Source organism: Castor canadensis, chromosome 16, assembly GCF_047511655.1.
Source record: "Castor canadensis chromosome 16, mCasCan1.hap1v2, whole genome shotgun sequence".
NCBI lineage: Eukaryota > Metazoa > Chordata > Mammalia > Rodentia > Castoridae > Castor > Castor canadensis.
Window position 1 is genome coordinate 16,128,744 of NC_133401.1, and position 19,896 is coordinate 16,148,639.

General features: G+C 54.4%; 1 protein-coding gene and 1 non-coding gene across 3 annotated transcripts in view; both read left to right on the forward strand.

Annotated features, from left to right (window-relative positions):
* The window catches only part of Clptm1 (CLPTM1 regulator of GABA type A receptor forward trafficking), a 31,685-nt gene extending 15,340 nt beyond the window's left edge, over positions 1 to 16,345 (forward strand). For both annotated transcript variants that reach the window (XM_020172973.2, XM_020172974.2), the window contains exons 3-14: positions 2,248 to 2,371; positions 3,359 to 3,517; positions 5,513 to 5,630; positions 10,183 to 10,268; positions 10,901 to 11,021; positions 11,474 to 11,718; positions 12,281 to 12,374; positions 14,036 to 14,226; positions 14,479 to 14,574; positions 14,834 to 14,969; positions 15,385 to 15,552; positions 15,664 to 16,345. In XM_020172973.2, the coding sequence (XP_020028562.2) occupies positions 2,248 to 2,371; positions 3,359 to 3,517; positions 5,513 to 5,630; positions 10,183 to 10,268; positions 10,901 to 11,021; positions 11,474 to 11,718; positions 12,281 to 12,374; positions 14,036 to 14,226; positions 14,479 to 14,574; positions 14,834 to 14,969; positions 15,385 to 15,552; positions 15,664 to 15,911 (1,786 nt within the window). In that variant the 3' untranslated portion in view covers positions 15,912 to 16,345. The remainder of the gene's footprint in view (positions 1 to 2,247; positions 2,372 to 3,358; positions 3,518 to 5,512; positions 5,631 to 10,182; positions 10,269 to 10,900; positions 11,022 to 11,473; positions 11,719 to 12,280; positions 12,375 to 14,035; positions 14,227 to 14,478; positions 14,575 to 14,833; positions 14,970 to 15,384; positions 15,553 to 15,663) is intronic.
* A 3,362-nt stretch (positions 16,346 to 19,707) lies between these two features.
* On the forward strand, positions 19,708 to 19,808 carry LOC141418409 (small nucleolar RNA U13). Its single transcript, XR_012443043.1, has one exon. It is a non-coding gene; the product is annotated as a small nucleolar RNA U13 (small nucleolar RNA).
* The last annotated feature ends 88 nt before the right edge of the window (positions 19,809 to 19,896 follow it).

Here is a 19,896-nt window from a genome sequence, read left to right on the forward strand (position 1 = left end):
TCTTTTTTCTTTTTTTCAGTATGAGATATCTTGAGAATAGCTCCCAATTCTAAACAAACTTTTCACGTCCTTGTCCACCTATATCTGTAGCCTGAAGGTAATTTTATACTGGCTTTTGTTTTGTTTTGCTTTGTTTTTTCAGTGCTAGGCTGCCCCCTTCCCCTACAACAGAGTTTTTGTGGGCCTGTGTTTTGACTGCAACCCATCACATGAAGTTAGATGTGTGAATTTCCTTGTGACTTCCCTTTGGTACTCCAGAGGTTTCAGATCTTGGAGCGTTTGGGATTTGGGGATGAGGGATGCCCAGCCTGAACTGTGCGTTAGAGGGAGGACTCTCACCTGTTCCATATCACTTTTGCCTCTGTAATCAGTGAGTGCTTGTGCTGTTGTAATCACACAATTGCACTTGTGTGAGAGACCGAAATCAACACAATAGCAGTTTCTTCCTTTCTCATGTGCCAATTGGGCTGTAGGCAAACTTGGATTCTGGTGATCCAGGCTACTTCTTGGTTTCTGTTCCACCCTTGCTAGATTTTGCATCTTATCCTTATGGCCTAAAATGGCTGCTAAAGATGAGGCCATCACGTTCACATTCCAGGAGGCAGGATGGAAGACGAAATCAAGAAGGGACACTTTTTCCCTTTTTTTTTTTTTGGCAGTGCTGAGGTTTGAACTCAGGGCCTACACCTTGAGCCACTCCACCAGATCTTTTTTTCTTTTTTCTTTTTTCTTTTTTTTTTTTTTTTTTGTGATGGGCTTTTTCAATATAGGATCTCACAAACTGTATGCCCAGACTGGCTTTGAACCTTGATCCTTCTGATCTCTACCTCCTGAGTAGCTAGGATTACAGGCATGAGCCTCCAGTGCCTGCTTTCTGAATAGTTTTGATCTGAGATTGGTTGACCCGTTGATTCGGGACCTGCACAGAGAGCTGTGTCAGTATGTCTTGGTATATTCTTAGATCATGATTTTTATCAAGTCTTTTTAGGTCTTTCTGATTTGAGAGTGGTCTGAAAAACCTAGTCCAATATAGCAAGTTTCAGTCCAGCCCAAGCTAAATATAAAGAGCAAGATAGTGGCTCAAGAAACAATGCCTAGCTAGGTGCTGGTGTCTCATGCCTGTAATCTTGACTGCTCAGGAGGATCGAGGTTCAAAGCCAGCCCAGGCAAATAGTTCACTAGACCCTGTCTCAAAAACACCCATCACAGAAAAGGGCTAGTGGAGTGTCTTAAGGTGAAGGCCCTGAGTTCAAGCCCCAGTACCACAAAAAAAAAAAGAATGCCTAGTAAGAGTATATAGCCCCGAGTTCAAACTCCAATACTGCCAAACAAAACAAACTAGCTGAGTGAGGTGGTTCATGCCTGCAATACTAGCTCTTTGGGAGGACGGAGATTCTAGGTCAGCCCGAGCAAAAAGTTAGTGAGATCCTATCTCAATAAAAAAGCCACATGTAGCCAGGCACTGGTGGCTCACGCCTGTAATCATAGCTGCTTGGGAGGCTGAGATCAGTAGCATCGAGGTTTGAGGCCAGTCCCAGAAAATAGTTCTTCAGACCCCATCTCCAGAATAACCAGAGCACAATGGACTGGAGGTGTGGCTTAAGTGGTGAGCACTGCTTTGTAAGCACAAAGTCCTAAGTTCCCAAGTCCCACCAAAAAAAAAAAAGAAAGAAAGAAAAAGGCCAGGCATGGTGGTGTTCACCTGTGTTCCCAGATATGTGGGAGGCACAGATAAGAGGGTCTTGGTCCAGGCCAGCCCCAGACAAAAGCTCAAGACCCTCTTGGAAAAACACCTAAAGCCAAAGACCTGAGGGCGTGGCTCAAGCCCCAGTGTCTAGAGATAAATACTAACCCGTTCCTACTGCTTCTCCAGTTTTTGGTTCAAATTTGAAAGCGTTCTTTCTGAGGTTCAGTGCCGTTATGTAGCTGACATTTCAGATTCTTAACATCTTCTTTCTGGGACCCCGGGGACTGGCCCATCAGGTCTCTCAGCTCTGAGCCCTGTGGTCCTGTGGCTGGCAGGAGGTTCTAGATGGCTCAGGGTGGGCCCTGCGCAGAGAGCAGCACAGTCCCAGCCCCATGCACTAGCACGGTGGGATCTGGAGTCTCTCCCGACATCCTTTGCAGGCACCTGGTTATTACCAGCCCCGTGACTGCCTTTTCAGGGACCTCCTTCACTTGGTCACCAGCCCCAGGTCAAGTCCCAGGAGGCCAGGGGCCTGACCGCTGCGCTGCTTCCCTCCTCAGGATCTTCGTCATCTGGGCCCTCAGCAGCTGGTTCCGCCGAGGGCCGGCCCCTCAGGACCAGACAGGCCCCGGAGGAGCCCCGCGCGTCGCCAGCCGCAACCTGTTCCCCAAAGACACTTTAATGGTAACCGTGGGGTAGGGGTGTGGCAGTGTGACAGGTGATGAGGGCATTGGGATCAGAGCCGTCCCTGGCTGCTGTCAGCTCTATGAATGGTGGAGTTGAGGAGCTCTGGCTGCCACAGCAGGTGACACATGCCACTCCAGCAGCACCATGAGGAAGCAGTGTACTGTGTGACTTTTGAGTGATGGTCTCTTTAGGGAGAAGGGACAGCAAAGGCTTTGCTCGGTTGTTTAAAAGCTGTCACAACAGGGTCCTTGGTGTTTATTGCACAGCATGCTTGGCCTTTGCAAGTTAGGGGAGGCAGAGGTTCCACCACGGGCGCCCAGACCTCCTTGGCCTTAAGCCTCCCACCTCTGCACTCTCTGGGGTTCCCACGCTGGGATTCACAGGACTGTGACAGGAGGGGACCACTGCTCAGCTGATCAGTGGGCCTTAGGGCTCTGGTTACAGATTCTGAGAACAAAGGTGGCTCCCCAAGCTGGCTCAGGGCATCCTGCTCCCTTTGCCCCCAGCCTCTAATTGGCAAGCTGGCCCGGCTCCCCCTGCTCTTTGTCCTTTTTCTTTGTTTTTTTTTCCTTTTTCTTTTTGTGGTACTGCAGTTTGGACTCAGAGCCTGGCTTTTGCACCATGCTTCCAGTCCTGAGAATGACTTTTCTTTTTTCCTACTGCACTAAGTGAGGATGGAACCTGGGGCCTAGTGCTTCCTAGGCGAGTGTCTTTCCACTTAAGCTACACTCCCAGTCCTAAGAATTATTATTTTATGGTACTGGGGATAGAACACAGGACCTCATGCACATGCCAGGCAAGTGCTGTACCACTGAGCCATGCCCCAGTTGATTCTGCTCTTTGACATCACAGCTCACCCTAGGGCAAGCGTGGTATCAGCATGAGTAAAGGGAAGTCCAGTGTATCAGTGCCTGTCCACCTTAGCATGCTGGCTGCGGCCCAGCTGCTCTTCTGCTGAGCCCTGGGTCTCTCCACCCTGCACAGAACCTGCACGTGTACATCTCAGAACACGAGCACTTTACAGACTTCAATGCCACGTCGGCGCTCTTCTGGGAGCAGCATGACCTTGTGTATGGTGACTGGACCAGTGGCGAGAATGCCGACGGCTGCTATGAGCACTTCGCTGAGCTGGACATTCCACAGGTGGGCAGCTCCTGGCCTTGGCCTGCAGCTGGAGGGCCTTCTCTAGGCCAGCCTCATCTTTGGCTCCCAGGCTCTGTGACCCAAGAGTCAGAATGAAATACAATCACCCAAGAAAGACTTTAAGGAAGAGTCTTTATTAGCCAGCTGGCGACTGCCCTGACCAACAGGTCGTTAGGTCTCAGAGCAGCCCCTTTCTAACTTTTATCAGGGTTTATACAGGCAAAAACCACGTCCTGTTTGACAATCATTGTGAAGCAAGGTAGCCCAGGTTCAGAAGCGAAACAATGGCTGTTAGTTGCCGTTGCGAAGCGTAAGTGAACACAGTCAACATAACCGTTTATCTGCATCTCACTTTGGTTCCTTCTGTTTTCCTTGTCTCTATGGGAACCAAACCTTTCATGAACCCCCTTCTACCCTTTAAGCTAAGGTGGCACATGATTAATGGCTTTCCTCTGGACTCCTGATTAATGGCTTCCCTCTGGCTGAGTCTTAACCATTTTAAGGTGTCTGGGCTCCTTTTGAAGGAAGCAGCTCCTTTTGATGGGGTGCAGTCAACTGGGGTCCTTTCACCTTTAAGCATTGAACTGTTAGTGACCATCCCTAAGGGTCTGCTCGTTGCCAGATTGTCAGGCAGCTGGGTTTCAGAATAATCCTAGGTAATGTTGACTGAGCACTTGCTCTGCAAAGCACCAGCTAGGCCAGCTGTGGGCACCTCTGTACCCCATGAAGTTGGAACTGTCATTATGAGGAAACTGAGGGGCAGAGAGGCAGGGTGTCTTTCCTAAGGTCATACAGATAGTGAGGGACTCAACACTTAAGTTCTCTGGTACCCCCAGGTTCAAATCCTGCCTCAAATCCCTGATCCTCAGCTTGGTTAAGCACCCTCTCTGGGTCTTCACAGCTGTGGGCAGGCATCCCAAGCCTGGCCCTGTCCATGTTGGGTCCTCACCCTCTGATGATAGATTTTCATTCCTCTGAGACAGCCCTGTGATGGTGAGGTTGGAGCAGTTTTGGTCACCTCTGTGTCCTCATCACTGTCCATTAGGACACTGGGTATAGAGTCAGTGAATGTTGACCATAGAGAGGGCTTTTTCTTTGGGGCCTTCCTGGGCTGAACCTCTGTACCTAGCAGGCTTGTTGGGGGCCAGGGCATGGCTGCACTGTCTTATGTCTGGGTGGCTGGAAGGGATGAGGTGGGTGACACCACCTGCAGAGACATCAGGTCTAGGTCCCACCCTGAGACGCAGGGCAGCTGGGGCTGGCTGGCCAGCAGAGAGAGCTGCTCCCCAGGACTTGGTCTCACTTGCTTTGAAGCTCAGGGTGCAGGGGGTGAACATCAAAGGCAGGCTGGAGGGGCCTAATAAATCCCAGCTGTGCCTGAAGGCCAGCCAGGGAGGACTCAGTCTGCCTTGGCCTTCCACCCAGTACCCTAGGCAGCTCAGCCTCAGTTTCCTCCTGTGTCTTGTGAGGAGGTAGAGAGAGCTAATAAGATGTGTGGGAAAGGCGTGGGTTGAGGGCAGAGGGTGGGGGTTGCAGTTGGAGCGAGGAGGTGGGCAGAGTTTGGGGGCAGGGCCGCAGGAGCCCACAGATTGGAGTTTCTAACCCTGTGTGGGAGCCCGGTGCTCATCGAGAGACAGGGAGGTAGTGTGGCCGCTTACCGCGCAGGACACGTGCGCCACCGTTCTTACTGAGCTTGCTGGAGTAGGGCGGTGCTGTCCACTGTGCCCGGAAGTGAGCAGACACAAGAGCGCCTCCCCGTCGGCTTTGCCCTCCTGCCTGGTGAATAGCCATGGCTGAGAGGTTGGGGCCCACGTAGTCCCGTGGGCCCTGCCATGGTGCTCTGGACGGTCCTCGTGGCAGCACTTGGTTATCATCACTCCTCCACAAGGGAGGAGGCCAAAACATGGAACACTCAGCTGCGTTCCCTGAGAGCATGGGCCAGCGACACATAGGTGCTGGCCTGCCTGTCAACCACCTCCTGCCTGCCTCCTGCAGAGTGTCCAGCAGAACGGCTCTATCTACATCCACGTCTACTTCACCAAGAGCGGATTCCACCCAGATCCCCGGCAGAAGGCCTTATATCGCCGGCTCGCCACGGTCCACATGTCCCGGAGTGAGTCACCCCTCTGCGGTCACCCCCTGTGGGCCCCAGGTCCAGAAGAGCAGGCAAGGACCCTGTGCTTGGGGACAGGGTTGGCAAGACAGGCTCGAACCCTGCCCACCTGTGTGAACCTGTCAAGCTCAGTAGTAGACTGGAGACGAGTGCGCTAGAAAGAAGGTAGGAGCCTCACGAGCACTCGGGAGGCCAAGGCAGGAGGATTGCGAGTCCCGGGCAGCCTGGGCTACGTTGTCTTAGACAAAGAAGGAAGCAGGTGGAGACAGGGACATCCGAAGGAGAGACTGCTCACAGAGGTGCTGCCCTGGTGACTTGTGCGTGACACGGACCAGTGGGAGTAGATGCTGGGCATAATATGTGAACAAGCAGTGGACTGAACGAGCAGAGGGAGACAGGGCCCTTCAAGGTCAGTTGGGAGCTCTGGGATGGCATTGGTGTCAGTTGAGCCTGCGAGCATATGCGCTGAGGGAACATACTGCCTTTGGGGGAGTCTGCGCTGGTGGCTGTGCCGAGCCAGCCGTGCCGGTGCTCATATATGAGCAGTGGACTCCCGTGATGAAGGCAAGGCAGAGTGAGGCGTGTAACCGGATGAGGTCTTCGTTCCAAGGCCTCTCCCCCATTTCATCCTGCCTAGGCAGAATCCTGACAGCCCACCCATGCCTCTAGGGACCTAAAAGTGACCCCAAGAAGGCCCGGGTCAGGGCTGGACATTTGAAACTTGGGACGACCTGACATGGAAACCAAGGTTTTCTCCACCAGGGCACCTAGTCTAATGGTTTTAAAACTCTTGCTGCATGTGGGTCGTTTAAAATGCAGTCAGTGAGTCAAGTCAGTGAAGCCCACAGTCTTCTCCTGCCACCCCTTCTCATCCTGCTCGCCACATGTCCTTCCTGCCCCGCTTCTCTAGCTGGTTAACTGCCACGGCTCATGCTCACACAGCTGTGCTGCGGTTTCTTGGGTTTTCACTATTAGACATTATTGATTCGATTGACTTTGACCTCTAGAAGAGGAAATCCCAATACAGGAATACAGTTTCCATTAGATGAACACTCGGGGTTTAGGCCAGCAACAGTGGCTTCTTGAGACGCAGAGATTGGGACGATTGTGATTTGAGGCCAGCCCGGGCAGAAAGTTAGGGAGACCCCCTCTCAACCAACAAGCCAGGCATGGTGTGCAGGGGATGTCTGCAGTCTTCAGTGCTTTGGAGCATGTGGCTAGTATTCATGTCCGAGCCACACAGTGAGTCTGCTCACTTTTCCTTTGCTATCTAGCTTCTCATTTTCCCCGACGTTGATTGTTGTTCCTTTGTGTGCCTGTCTGTTTGTGACATTTTCTTGAGTCCTTGGTCTCTCTTTTTTTTTGATGGCACTGGAGTTTGAACTCAGGGCCTCATGCTTGCTAGGCAGGTGCTCTACCACTTGAACCACTCTGCCAGCCCTTTTTTATGTTGGGTTTTTCAAGATAGGGTCTCACGAACTATTTGCCTGGGCTGGCTTCGAATCAGGATCCTTCTGATTTCTGCCTCTTGAGTAGCCAGGATTATAGGCATGAGCTACACTATAATGAGCCTGGCCCGTGTATGGTCTTTTGACTGACAGCCACAGCAACTGCTCGCTGTCCCTAGGTTTCAGAAGCTTTGGTGAATGGCTCTCCCAGGGCCCCTATTCTCCCAACAGCAAATTTTTGTACTCCACTTCGCTTTTATTTTATTGAGGACTATGCCTAGCATTCCTTTAGACTTGAATTTGTGGGCGGCTCAGTGACAGACATCTTTCCACTTATAAGCATTAGGTCTCCCCTGCTCCTTTTGGAATAAAAGCATCCTAAAGGATGCCCATTTTTGGTCTTTACCTACATTGGCTGGAATGAAAAGTTGGGAGGCCCTGTCAGTTCCCAAAACTGACTTGGAGAAGTCCGCTGGAGTTTGCTGGGCACATTCTAAGTAAGTGTGCCTGTGAGCAGGCTCAGAGTGTTCCAGCTGGCTGGCTTCCCTGCACTGAGTAAGATCTGGAAAGAAGCAGCAGAGGTGGCCCGATGGACTCTAGCCTACAGGGTAGTCCCTACAAGTGTGACCCCTCAGGTGTCTGTGTCAAAGGTCCAGGTTAAATTGCTGATACTCAGAGGTTGTTGTGAGTGTGGCCCAAATGGGCCATGACGATTGTGTCATTTCCCCTCACGTGGTGACTACCTGATCACCCTGCTGACCCTTTTAAAATCCCGGGTTTTCTGGGGTTTTCATCTGTGTTGCTGTGGGGTAAAGTCATGGGGGTTAGGGTGACCCATGTCAGTATGGTCTGTAAAGTAGACTCTGCTACCTGTGGACCTGGAAAGCCCCAGCTTCAGAGCAGGGACCCCTCTGAGCATAGATGTGGTGGAGAGGGGAGGTTGTGGTCACACTGTCACACCTGTAATCCCAGCTACTTGGGTGGCTGAGATTGGGAGGATCGAGGGTCAAGGTCAGCCTGAGCAAATATTTCTTGAGACCCATTTCCAAAATAACCAGAGCAAAATGGACTGGAGGCGTGGCTCAAGAGGTAGAGCGCCTGCTTTGCAAATGTGAAGCCCTGAGTTCAAACTTTAGTCCCTGTCCCACAAAAAAAGTCCCCCTCCAGAAAGCCAGGTCTGGGGGTGGAGAGCAGCATGCCAGAGAAGAAGGAAGCGAACAGCAGCCAGAACGCTGAGCCAGTGCAGTGTCCTAGAGGAGGCTGAGCAACCCGCACAGAGATACTAGTAGTAGCTGGCTGAGCTCAGCCTGTTGGCATTTCAACACAGAACCAGCGCGGAAGGAAAAGATAAGAGCTGTACTTTCCTTCTCTTCCCTTCCCTTTTCCTTGACACCCAGTTTCACTGTTAGACGTGTGTGTCATTCTCACAGTACGTCTACAGTTGGACCAGCCACATTCTCAGTGTTCTAGTCACCCCATACCAGGTGATGTGGCACTAGAAGCTTTACCTCTAGGAAAAAGGACTCTGTTCCCCATAGGAGCCAGGCGCAGCTCGTGTGAGAAGCCTTTCTCCACTGAGCCAAGGCCCCCTCTCTGCTGTGCCTTCCCCAGCCCTGCCTGCCCCGTGGCTTTGCTGGCACCAGCCCTTCTCCCTTCCCTGGTCTACCTCTCCCAGGTGTGGGACAGCAGCGGAGCATGTGCCCTGCAGTTTATCCTCCAGGATCCCCACCGTAGGGTGCTTGCTTCTCCCCTGGACCTGAGGTGCAGATCTCACACGAGTTAAGAAGGAAAGAAATGGGCTGACAGAGTGGCTCACATGGTAGAGCACCTGCCTACCGAGTGTGAGGTCTTGAGTTCAAACCCCAGTGCCACCAAAAAAAAGAGAAAGAAGTGGTGGCGATGATGCTTGTGTTAATAGGGTGGCCTATCCTGAGGCAGGAAGACATGAGGCTTTTGTCCCCATTCTCCAAAGAAGTGGGGACACTTCTCCGTAGCTTACAGGAGAGAAACCAGGACCTAAGCCCGGCTCTGGGCCAGCTCCCTGTCCCATCTCCTGTCTGGGAGCAGGGTGGAGGGGCCTGGCTGGTCAGGGCAGTGAGGCAGGCAGTTCTGCTTCCCAGCATCAGAAACGACCCCTCCTGGCGAGTCTCAACTGCATGCAGGGCAGGCTGGTGGGGAGCATGTGGCCAGCTGGGTCTGTGCAAGAGGAAGTAGGGTCCACTCGTGGCTGGGGATTCACAGCCCCAAAGTGTTTCTAGCGTTGATTTCTCAGCATTGATGGTACAGGCCTTTTCCAAAACTGTTTGGTGCCCCCAGGGTGTGTGTGGTTGTGTATTCAGTGGGTTGTCTCAACCTCTGCAGACGTCTGGCAGTGTTCAAGATAGGCTCTACCCTGCTACATGGGTTTGCTGATTGATCGAGGGGACAGAGCACCTGAGTGCCAGTGGGCAGGAGGATGTGCATCATGCCCGACAAGATTGTGAGCAGGAGGGCTGGGCAGCGTGTAAAGGAGAGAAAGGAGCCATTAGTCAGGGAGACTTGAGGCAGAGGAGAGCCACCCATGATGAGTGTAGGGGGGACACACCAGGGAGATGAGCAGCCCACCTGATGGCCCAGGGTCGAGGATGTGAGGGGAGAAAGGAGAGAGGTGGGTGTGGGTGGAAGGTGGGAGGGTATGGAGGTCTGCACAGGATGCTCATCAGATACTTGGGTAAAAAGAATCATTAGAGTCAGGCGTGGTGTCTGCCTGTAATCCCAGCACTCAGGAGGCTGAGGCAGGAGGATCACAAGTTTGAGGGCAACCTGGGCTACGTAGAAAGACCCTGTCTCGGGGGAAAAAAGAAAAAAAAAAAAAAAGAAACCCATAGTGGCCTGTGAGAAGAAAGCCAGTGCAAAGGTGACCCCAGTCATCTGGAGGGGGAGTACCGCAGGAGATTTAGTGTCTTTACGATGGGGAAACGGCTGGGCTTGGGGTAGGGGTTGAGGCTTCCCAGGTAGTGTGGTCATCAGCGGGAGGTCAGGGCACAGCTGGTGGTGGGCAGAGGTCTGGCATCTGGACGTGCAGGTGCCTGCAGGCCTTACCCCCATTCCACCTTCATTCCCAGTGATCAACAAATACAAGCGCCGGCGATTTCAGAAGACCAAGAACCTGCTGACAGGAGAGACGGAGGCTGACCCGGAAATGATCAAGGTAAGTGGGAGTGGGAGTGCTGCCTGTGGAGACGGCGCCACAGAGCCATAGGGGCTGTGGGAACGCAGAGAAAGGATCAGAATTCGGCCACAGTGGGAGATTTTCAGACATCATTGCACCCAGCCCTGGGAAGTGGGCCTCTGCCACTAGTCCCATTTTCGGATAGGAACCTTTCCAGAGTCTCACAGGCAGGAAGTAGTGGGGTGGGATGCACACTCAGACACCCCAATAGCTGGCGCAGAGGAGGTGGCTTTTGGAGCGATTGCAGGCTCACCAGTGGGGTTGTGACTTCTGGTGGGCTGGTGCGACGGGCCTGGGCATTACCCCGTTCCTGCCTGGCTTCATGTGGCATGTGCTACACTGGACTTGCAGCCTGGCCCATGACCTGGGCCTGCTTCAGCCTCAGTGGGCTTCACTCTCGTGCTCTTGGGGGAAAAGATGGTGGGTGGTGGAGACGAGCATCAGGTCAGCCAGAGGGTGGGTACCAGGCTGTGCTCCACCAGTGTGGCTATAGAGGCTGACATCTCACTGTCAGAATTGTCACGGGCACCCTCAGAAGGGCATGAGCAGAGGCAAGGCCTATAGGCACCTCTGCCCGACTGAGTCCCACCACCTACCATGTCTTTCTGCAGAGGGCCGAGGACTACGGGCCTGTGGAGGTGATCTCCCATTGGCATCCCAACATCACCATCAACATCGTGGATGACCACACACCCTGGGTGAAGGGCAGTGTGCCCCCACCCCTGGACCAATGTAAGCCCAGCCTGCTGCAGTTTCTGGGGGCTGCGGGGAGGGGGCTTTGAGTCCTGTCCACTTGAGAGACCCTTGGAGATCTCCACCCTTCTGCCCTCTCCTCTCACGCCTTGGGTAACTCATTCTGGCTGATGGGTATCATCCAGTGCCCGAGTTGCCAGCTTTTGCAGCTCAGGAGTGTCACTGAGCACGGGGTTCCGGCTGTGTTTATGAAGCTGGGGATACAGTCACCCAGGCTAGCTGTGCAGATGCCAAGCCCCAGCCACCTCCTTCAGTTGGCGCCACTGCCCTGGCTACTTGGTGTCCTCCTTCTCCCCACCGAGGTCAAAGGGTCCTTTTGCTCCTCATGGCACAGCCCAGAAATGGCCCCTGGCTTCTAGTGTCTGTGAGAGGGGCCCCTCCAGGTCCCAGGCCCCTGGCCAGGTTAAGTGGTGTCCACTGTGTGCCCACAGATGTGAAGTTTGACGCTGTGAGTGGCGACTACTACCCTATCATCTACTTCAACGACTACTGGAACCTGCAGAAGGACTACTACCCCATCAATGAGAGCCTGGCCAGCCTGCCTCTGCGTGTCTCCTTCTGCCCACTCTCGCTCTGGCGCTGGCAGCTCTATGCTGCCCAGAGCACTAAGTCGCCCTGGAACTTCCTAGGCGATGAGCTATACGAGCAGTCGGATGAGGAGCAGGACTCAGTGAAGGTGAGCGTGGGCCGGGGCTGCCGCCTTCTTCCCAGCTGCAGGAGGCCAAGGGGAAGTGGCCCGGGCTGGGGACTCCCGCCTGGCAAGCAGGAAATGGGCCCCCCAGCCCTGGGGGCCCTGGCTTTTGGCTTCTGTTGCCCGTGTCGTGCTTTTTGTTTGCTTGACCAGGTCCTCTGTTCTGGACCTGCCAGTCCATTTCCTGACTTGATGTCTCTGCTTTTCACTGTGTCTTTTAGGGCCTTCTCTGTCTCTACTTCCACCGCATGTGATAATGAGGCTGGGCTTTGTTGCCTGGGACTAGGGTCACTGTTGGTTTCTGTTCCTTGCCAGAATCATCAGCCCATCTTTTCTGTCTCTATACTCCCCCTTTCCATCGCTACCCACCCTCTGGCCTACCCTCTCCCTGGCCACCACACTCCCTTCCTGGCCGGGCAGTCTCAGGGCCTGGTCTATGGGGTGTCAGCTGGCCCTTCCAGGGGTTCCCAGATATGGGTGGGGCCAGGTCTCACGTGGGGCATGCTTGTGGGCAGGGACAGGGTTGCACTCATGGCTGCCCCTACAGGTTGCTCTCCTGGAAACCAACCCCTACCTGCTGGCGCTCACCATCATTGTGTCCATCGTGCACAGTGTCTTTGAGTTCCTGGCCTTTAAGAATGGTAGGTGTGTGACACCTGGGAGAGACTGGAGGGAGGGGTCCTGTGGACAGGAGAGTGCGTGGCAGGGGAGAGGGCCTGCCCCTCCACCACACACATGCTTGCCCCCTGCTTGGGGTTTCTTAGCCCTGCTTGCCAGAGGCCTGGTGACCTGGGAAAGCTCAGCAGCCCCCAAACTCCCAACCCAGGACTTCCACTCACCGGGTGTGGAGCTGAGAGGGGCTGGGCCTGCTGTTTGGGCAGAATTCAGGGCGCCACCACCAGGAAGCAGGGCTGGGGAACTCCAAGGCCAAGAGCAGGGAAGCCCCAGAGCTGCTCCCGCACCCTGCCTGGCAGGATGCCTACCAGGGAGGCCTCTGGGGGCTAAGTGGGAAACATAGCCTTGTCCCCCAAAGGCCCACCATGCTAGTGGCCAGCGTTTGAGGAGTAGCCATGTGCCAGGCACTATGTTGGGCCCCTCACCAGGTAGACTTGGGTCCTAACAGCCACTGCCTGAGGCCTATTGTTACCCTGGACTCTGGTTGAGGAGGCAGGGGCTCAGGAACAGTAAGCCACTTGCCCATGGTTTCGCAGTGTTGGAGTGGCAGCTGCTCCAGCTGCTCATTCATCTTCCAGGCCAGGGCCCCGCAGCAGGAGGCCTGGTGTCCTACAGCCTGGGGCAGTGGCAGGAGCATGGAGCATTGTGCCTGTCACTATCAGGGCACAACTGAGTGCTCCCCTCTAGGAGGACACATGTGCTGTGCAAACCAGCAGCACTGCCATGGCCTCTAAGCCTTTCTGTTTTGCAGAAGGGTGTGAGCTGCCTTTACCTCAAACTGTGCTGCCCCTGATCTGAGGCAGGACCCACCCTCCACCCCCATCTCCAGACCTTTCTTTGCAGTGGGTCTGGTGGGCATGGAATATGGCCTGGCCTGGCCTTTGTAAGCCAGTCCTGGCATATTGGTCTCCTGTGGTTGAGTTAGATGTTCAGCCTGGCCAGGCTCACAGGTGCCCAGTGAGATGAGGGATCAGAGGGACATGGCTCTAGACGAGGGCTGTCCAGGTGGGACCACAGCCCAGGGCTTGTCTGTGCCTCAAGGGTGTCCATTGCCAGTTCCCTAAAACAGGTTTTTTTTTTTTGTGGTACTGGGGCTTGAACTCCAGGCCTACAACTTTGAGCCATTTCACCAGCCCTTTTTTTTGAAGGGATTTTTGGAGATAGGGTCTCACAAACTATTTGCCCAGATCCTCCTGATGTCTGCCCCCTAAGTAGCTAGGATTACAGGCATGAGCCACTGGCGTCTGGCTCCCTAACGGTTTTGCGGAGTGTCTGGAGGAGGGGTTCCCCAGGTATATGCCCCAGGTGTTCCCATCCAGGGGAGGTGGACAGCACCATGGTGTGACATAGACCCAGCTTCTATCCAGGTTCTGCTGTGCCAGGCTGCATGACCTTGGGGAAGCAGCTTTCGTGGTGAGCCCTTAGCACCTGGCACGTGGTGAGTACCTGTCTGTGTTGGCATTACCCTCACCACCAGACCTGGAAACCATGCCCTGGGTGCTGGTTTTCCTGTCCTATGTGAGGACTACAGAAGTCTTACCTGAGTTGTGCTCCAGGAGCACCCAGTGAACCAAAGACCCTTCATGAGAGAGAAGCCCCTCACCCTCCTGGCCCCCTTCCCACACAGATATCCAGTTCTGGAACAGCCGGCAGTCCCTGGAGGGGCTGTCTGTGCGCTCTGTCTTCTTCGGCGTTTTCCAGTCCTTTGTGGTCCTCCTCTACATCCTGGACAACGAGACCAACTTCGTGGTCCAGGTCAGCGTCTTCATTGGGGTCCTCATCGACCTCTGGAAGATCACCAAGGTCATGGATGTCCGGGTGAGTCAGCTGTTATGTTGCTGACAAGGGTGAGGAGGGGTCGCCTAGCCCCCTGGTCCCTGGATCCAGCTCTGGGGCTTTCCCAACACCGGCCCCACCCCAGGACCCAGGGGATTTCACACCAGGGGATTTTTTGGGTCACACATAGGGCAGGGAACTGGGAACAGTGGGGAAGGGCAGGAGTTGGGTCTGGCATGGGGGGTCGGCGGGAGCCAGGACCTCCACTGCCCATGGCCCTGTTCTTGTCTGCAGCTGGACCGAGAGCACAGAGTGGCAGGAATCTTCCCCTGCCCAACCTTCAAAGACAAGTCCACATACATCGAGTCCTCAACCAAAGTGTATGACGACGTGAGTGTCCCACCTCTGTGGGCAATCTGAGCCTCAGCTCCCATACACTCTTGAGGGACAGGCTGAGCAAACTGCCCGACCCACCCCTTAGGGCCAGTGTCACACCCTGTGTCCCCTGCCTTCCATATTTACTTCCTGGCCGAGTCCAGAGTTCCCAGGGCCACCTGGAAATTCCCCTGGCTCAGCCTGCCAGACCAGGTGCGGGTGGGTGAAGGCGGGGAGCAAGGGTGCTGGTCCCAGGCTGCCCACGGCCCCACAGATGGCGTTCCGGTACCTGTCGTGGATCCTCTTCCCACTCCTGGGCTGCTACGCCGTCTACAGCCTCCTGTACCTGGAGCACAAGGGCTGGTACTCCTGGGTGCTCAGCATGCTGTACGGCTTCCTGCTGACCTTTGGTGAGGGCAGGGGCAGGTGGCACATCGGGGGGCAGGAAGGGCTTCTGGAAGATGCATATTATCCCAAGGAGCCTGTGTTTGGGGGAGACCCAGAGAGCAAAGGGCAGCCAGATGGTCACAGCGAGAGATGAGTGTGGTGAAGGGTGCACGTTAGCCGGGGCTCAGGAGACCTCCCAGGGAAGGACCCTTCAACTGAGGCCTGAGGCTGCCAGGGAGGGGGCTATGCAAAGGTCCTTGGGCAGAGGGCAGAGCAAGTGCAAAGGCCCTGGGGTAGGCTGGACCTGGGGTGGTGGAGGAGGCAAGGAGGCCAGTATGGCCAGAGCAGAGCAAGCTGGGGAACGGAGGGACAGGCAGTAGGAGGCTCAGAGCTCTGGAGACCCTGCTGCACTCACAGTGTCCTTTGGTGCCACCACAGGCTTTATCACCATGACACCCCAGCTCTTCATCAACTACAAGCTCAAGTCCGTGGCCCACTTGCCATGGCGCATGCTTACTTACAAGGCCCTCAACACCTTCATTGATGACCTGTTTGCCTTCGTCATTAAGATGCCTGTCATGTACCGAATTGGCTGCCTGCGGGACGGTGAGGCCTGGCGGGCGCCTGGACTCCCGGTGGTGTGGAGGTGGGCGGGCTGGCAGGACTGGGGCCCTGGTCCAGGGAGCTGGCTACCTCCTCACACCATCCCTCCTGTAGATGTGGTTTTTTTCATCTACCTCTACCAACGGTGGATTTACCGCGTCGACCCCACCCGTGTGAATGAATTCGGCATGAGTGGAGAGGGTGCCACAGCAGCTGCGCCGCTGACCCCGGCCCCCACGCCCACCACGGCCACCGCTGGTACCAGGGAAGAGGCCTCCACGTCCCTGTCCGCCAAGCCCACCCTGGGGCACGAGCCCCAGAATGCCCCTCCAAAGCCAGCAGAGGACAAGAAGAAGGATTAGCCCTCTGGTCCTCGTCCACTCCGGCTCCTGTGACCACCGTCCCACCTCCCCGGCCCCTCGCCTCTCCTCCCTGTCGCCCTTTCCCTGGACAGATCAGGCCGGGCCAGCGGGAGGCCCCCTCAGGCCAGGGCCCAGCACGAGAGGTGGGGCTGCGGAGGCCAGGGCTCGTTGTGTGCGGAGGCACCGTCTGTCTGTCTGTCTGTCCTGTGTGTTTCCAGCCTTCGCCCTGCCAGCCCAGCACATCGGGAATCATGGGAAAGCCAACACGGCACTGCCGAGGGTGGGCCAGGCGGGGAGGGGCCCTGGCCCTCCGCGGGCCACCTGCGATCATCCATCGTCTCGTTCCTCGTCCCCACCATCCCTCCTCCCAGACCGCCGCCCTTTAACACAGTCTGGATTTAATAAATTCATATGGGTGTTTAACTTAAACTCAACCACCGCCCTCCTCCTCCTCCTTCCTGCCGCCCTGCAGAGCCTTCTGCAGGTGGCTCTCCTGGCTGCAGTATGGAGGCCTGTGTGTACAGGATGCAGAATGGTGGACTCAGTGACCACCCAGTGAGAGCCCTGGCCTCTGGTCCCCCTGTGGTCCCCAGGAAGCTGACTCCAGTTGGCTACACCAATACTCTGGGAGCCTTGTGTGTGCCCAGCATGCGTCTGACACCATGCTTCCAGGCAGGGCCCAGAGTACTGGTCAGTCAGGCCTGCACTGCCTGGTGGGCAGCATCCTCCCCAGGCCTCAGTCTGCAGCGGGAACGCAGTGACACCCCATAGGTAGCCCTGGCACTGAGAACCCAGCTGAGCTGTCAGTCCTTGGCCCTGTGCCTTCCCAGCCCAGTCCCTGGAGCTAGGGGATTTCCTGGGTGAAGGGGTGACCTCTGGGTTGCCCTGCTATCTGGGACGTGGGACCCCGCATTCTCAGGCTTGTTGAGGAAAGGGGTTCTCGTCTGCTGCAGGGAGGAGCCCTGGCTTGGAACCACAACAGGTTCCTTCAGAACCAGGCAGGAAACCTGAGATCCCTGAGAGATGGCCACTGGGGGACCACAAGTTGTCTCCCCTTGATCTGCCACATACCCTGTCCTTCTCTGTTTCATTTTAGGGCTCCCCAGTGCCCTCAGAGATATCCCAGCCTCCACACACCACTTTTTTTTTACTGGAAACTAGAAACTGGCAGGATGGAGTAGGAGCCCTTTATGATGCCACCCACCTCTGCCTCCTTCCACAGCCCCACTACCAAGTCTTTTGTCAGCTCAAGAACTGTGAGCTGCCCCCAATATCATGGGTGTCTACACCTGGGGCCCTGCCCAGCCTCCCCCCTTCTTCCTGCTTCTGTCCTCCCCACCTCCATCCATTTTCCCTCCAGAGTTTACGTTGTAAAGTAACAAACCTGATCCTGCTCAGAACCTCCTGTGGCTCCTTCACGTTGTAAAGTAACAAACCTGACCCTGCTCAGAACCTCCTGTGGCTCCCCAGTGCTCTCAGAAGTCCTAGGCTCCTAACTGATGAGAACCTGAGGTCTTTGTAACCCTCACTTTCCCTGCCAGAGTTTCACCCCGCAGCTCTGGGTCATGCTATCCCCTACCTGTACCACATCCTGACTCACAATTCCTCCCATGTGTGTCCCCTCCTCCAGGACAACCTCCCTGACTCCCAGTTCTAGGTGCTCAGGCACCCTGTCCGTTTTGGGTCATTACTGCATGGGGACAATGGATCAGTCTCCACTGGATTGAAGCCTCCCCTTGCTAGGCAAGTGCTCTACCATTTGAGCCAGGCCCCCAGCCCTTTTAGTTTGTTTTTAAGACAGCGTTTAACTGTCCAGGCTGGCCTCGAACGTGTGATCCTCCTACCTCTGCCTCAGATTGCCCATGTTCATTTTCACAGACAGGCACATGGAGAAGTGTGGACATCGGTGGGGGCCCTCATTTGGACACTGGTGGAGACATAGGACATGCAGATAACAGATAACTCTGAAACACACAAACCCCCTCCCCTGTGCTGGGGGCTTTGTCTACATAGTGGGGACCACAATAGATCTAGACCTGCCCTCATAGAGCAGAAATTCTGAGCGCTGAGGACATCTGACTGTACCATGTCCTTTCACTCATTCAACAAAGATGAGATTTGACATTTGTAGGGAAGGAGAATTAGTTTGGCTCCTGGTCACAATAGAAGTCATGCTGTCACTTTTTGTCATGAGCCAAGCTCTAGGGCTGGTAGAGTGGCTCAAGTGGTAAAGTGCCTGTCTAGCAATCATGAGGACCCGAGTTCAAACCCCAGTACATACACACACACAAAGAAATGAGCCAAGCTCTACTCTGAGGGCTGCATGTGGTTTGTGGTTTGCTCCATCAACTAAACTTAATGTCACACAGTGTCCCCATCACCTGACAGGCTGGTCACTCTGGCCTCATCTCTACCCCTGCCCTATCAGTCATTCTGCTCCATCCTCCTCACTGTTCCTTGAACATGCTATACCAGAGCTGGGGGTAGTGGTGCGCACCTGTAATTCTGGCACTTGGGGGCAGAGGCAGGTGGATTGAGAGTTCCAGACCAGCCTGAGATACATAGTATTCTGTCAAAAAAAAAAAAAACCCCAAAAACCAGAAACAGGGCTGGAGGCATGTCTCAAGTAATAGAGTAGCTTCCTAGCAAGTGTAAGGCCCTGAATTCACACCCCAAGACTGACCCCCCCAAAAAAAATACATATATGTATCGTGCATTCCTACCCCAGGACCTTTGCACTCACTGTTCCTGAGTTTTGAATGTGAACATGGCTACTCCAGTTATCCACATGAATCCCTCACCTTCAGGCTTCTACCAGACCCTCCTCAAGTTTCTTCACCCAAACTGCTCTACAAGCTCAGTCTTTTTATTTATTTTTTTGTTCCTTTTCAAACTCAGTTCTTATTTCCTCCTTTACTCTATTTGCTCACCTATTTTGCATCCATCTCACGTATTCCTTATGTGTCCCCAGCTTTTAAAGCAGTGCACAACAGTCCCGTGGGAAACATGCTGCTGTTTATTTCAACCTTGCAGATGAGAAAATGAAACCTAGGGGCCGGGGGTGTGGCCCAGTGGTAGAGCACTTTATAGATGGGAGACTGAGCCTCAGAGAGATGGACTCAGTCGCCTCATGTCACACAGCTGTTGAAGAGACCTACAGTTTGAACCCAGGAAGTCTGATTCCAGGGCCTCATATCTCTTTTGATTATTTATTTTGAGTGGTACTGGGGTTTGAACTTATGGCTTCACACTTGGTTGGGCAGGTGCTCTACCACTTAAGCCACGCACCCCCCCCCAGCCCTTTTTCATTTTTTGGGTTTTCACCGGGGCTGGCCTGGATTGCAGACTGCAGTCCTATTTTTTTCCCCATGTACCTGGGATGACAGGTGCACAATGCATGTCCAGCTTTTATTCATTGAGATGGGATCTCAACTACTTTTTGATCCTCCATCCACCCAGGATTACAGATGTGAGCTACTGTGCCCAGTGGTTACTGGGGTTGAACTCAGGACCTCATACTTCCTAAGCAGTTGCTCTACCACTTGCATCACTCCCCCAGCCTTTTTTTTTCTTCTTTGAGTTAGAATCTTATTGTATAGCTCAGGCTGCTCTCAAACTCGGGAATTCCAGCTTCCTGAGTGCTGGGATTACAGCACCACCAGGCCTGGCTTCAAATCACTTCCCTTGCAAGGCTGATGGAGTGTACAGACCACAGCCTGCAAACCGACTCCAGCCTGTCAGTTGTTTCGGTATGGTGTTTACTTCTTTCAGTTGGGAAACTGAAGAATATATTGTAATCCTGTGTGACTCACAAACATGATACCTGGGTTTCCACCACTGTGTGAGGTGTACTTCTCGCCCACCTTGTTCCTACATAGGCACATTACCCATCTGGCATGAAAACACTAGAATATGTTGTTTCATGTCAAAGTCATATGAAAATTCTGATTTTGATATCCACACTCATCTTTGTACCATGATACAG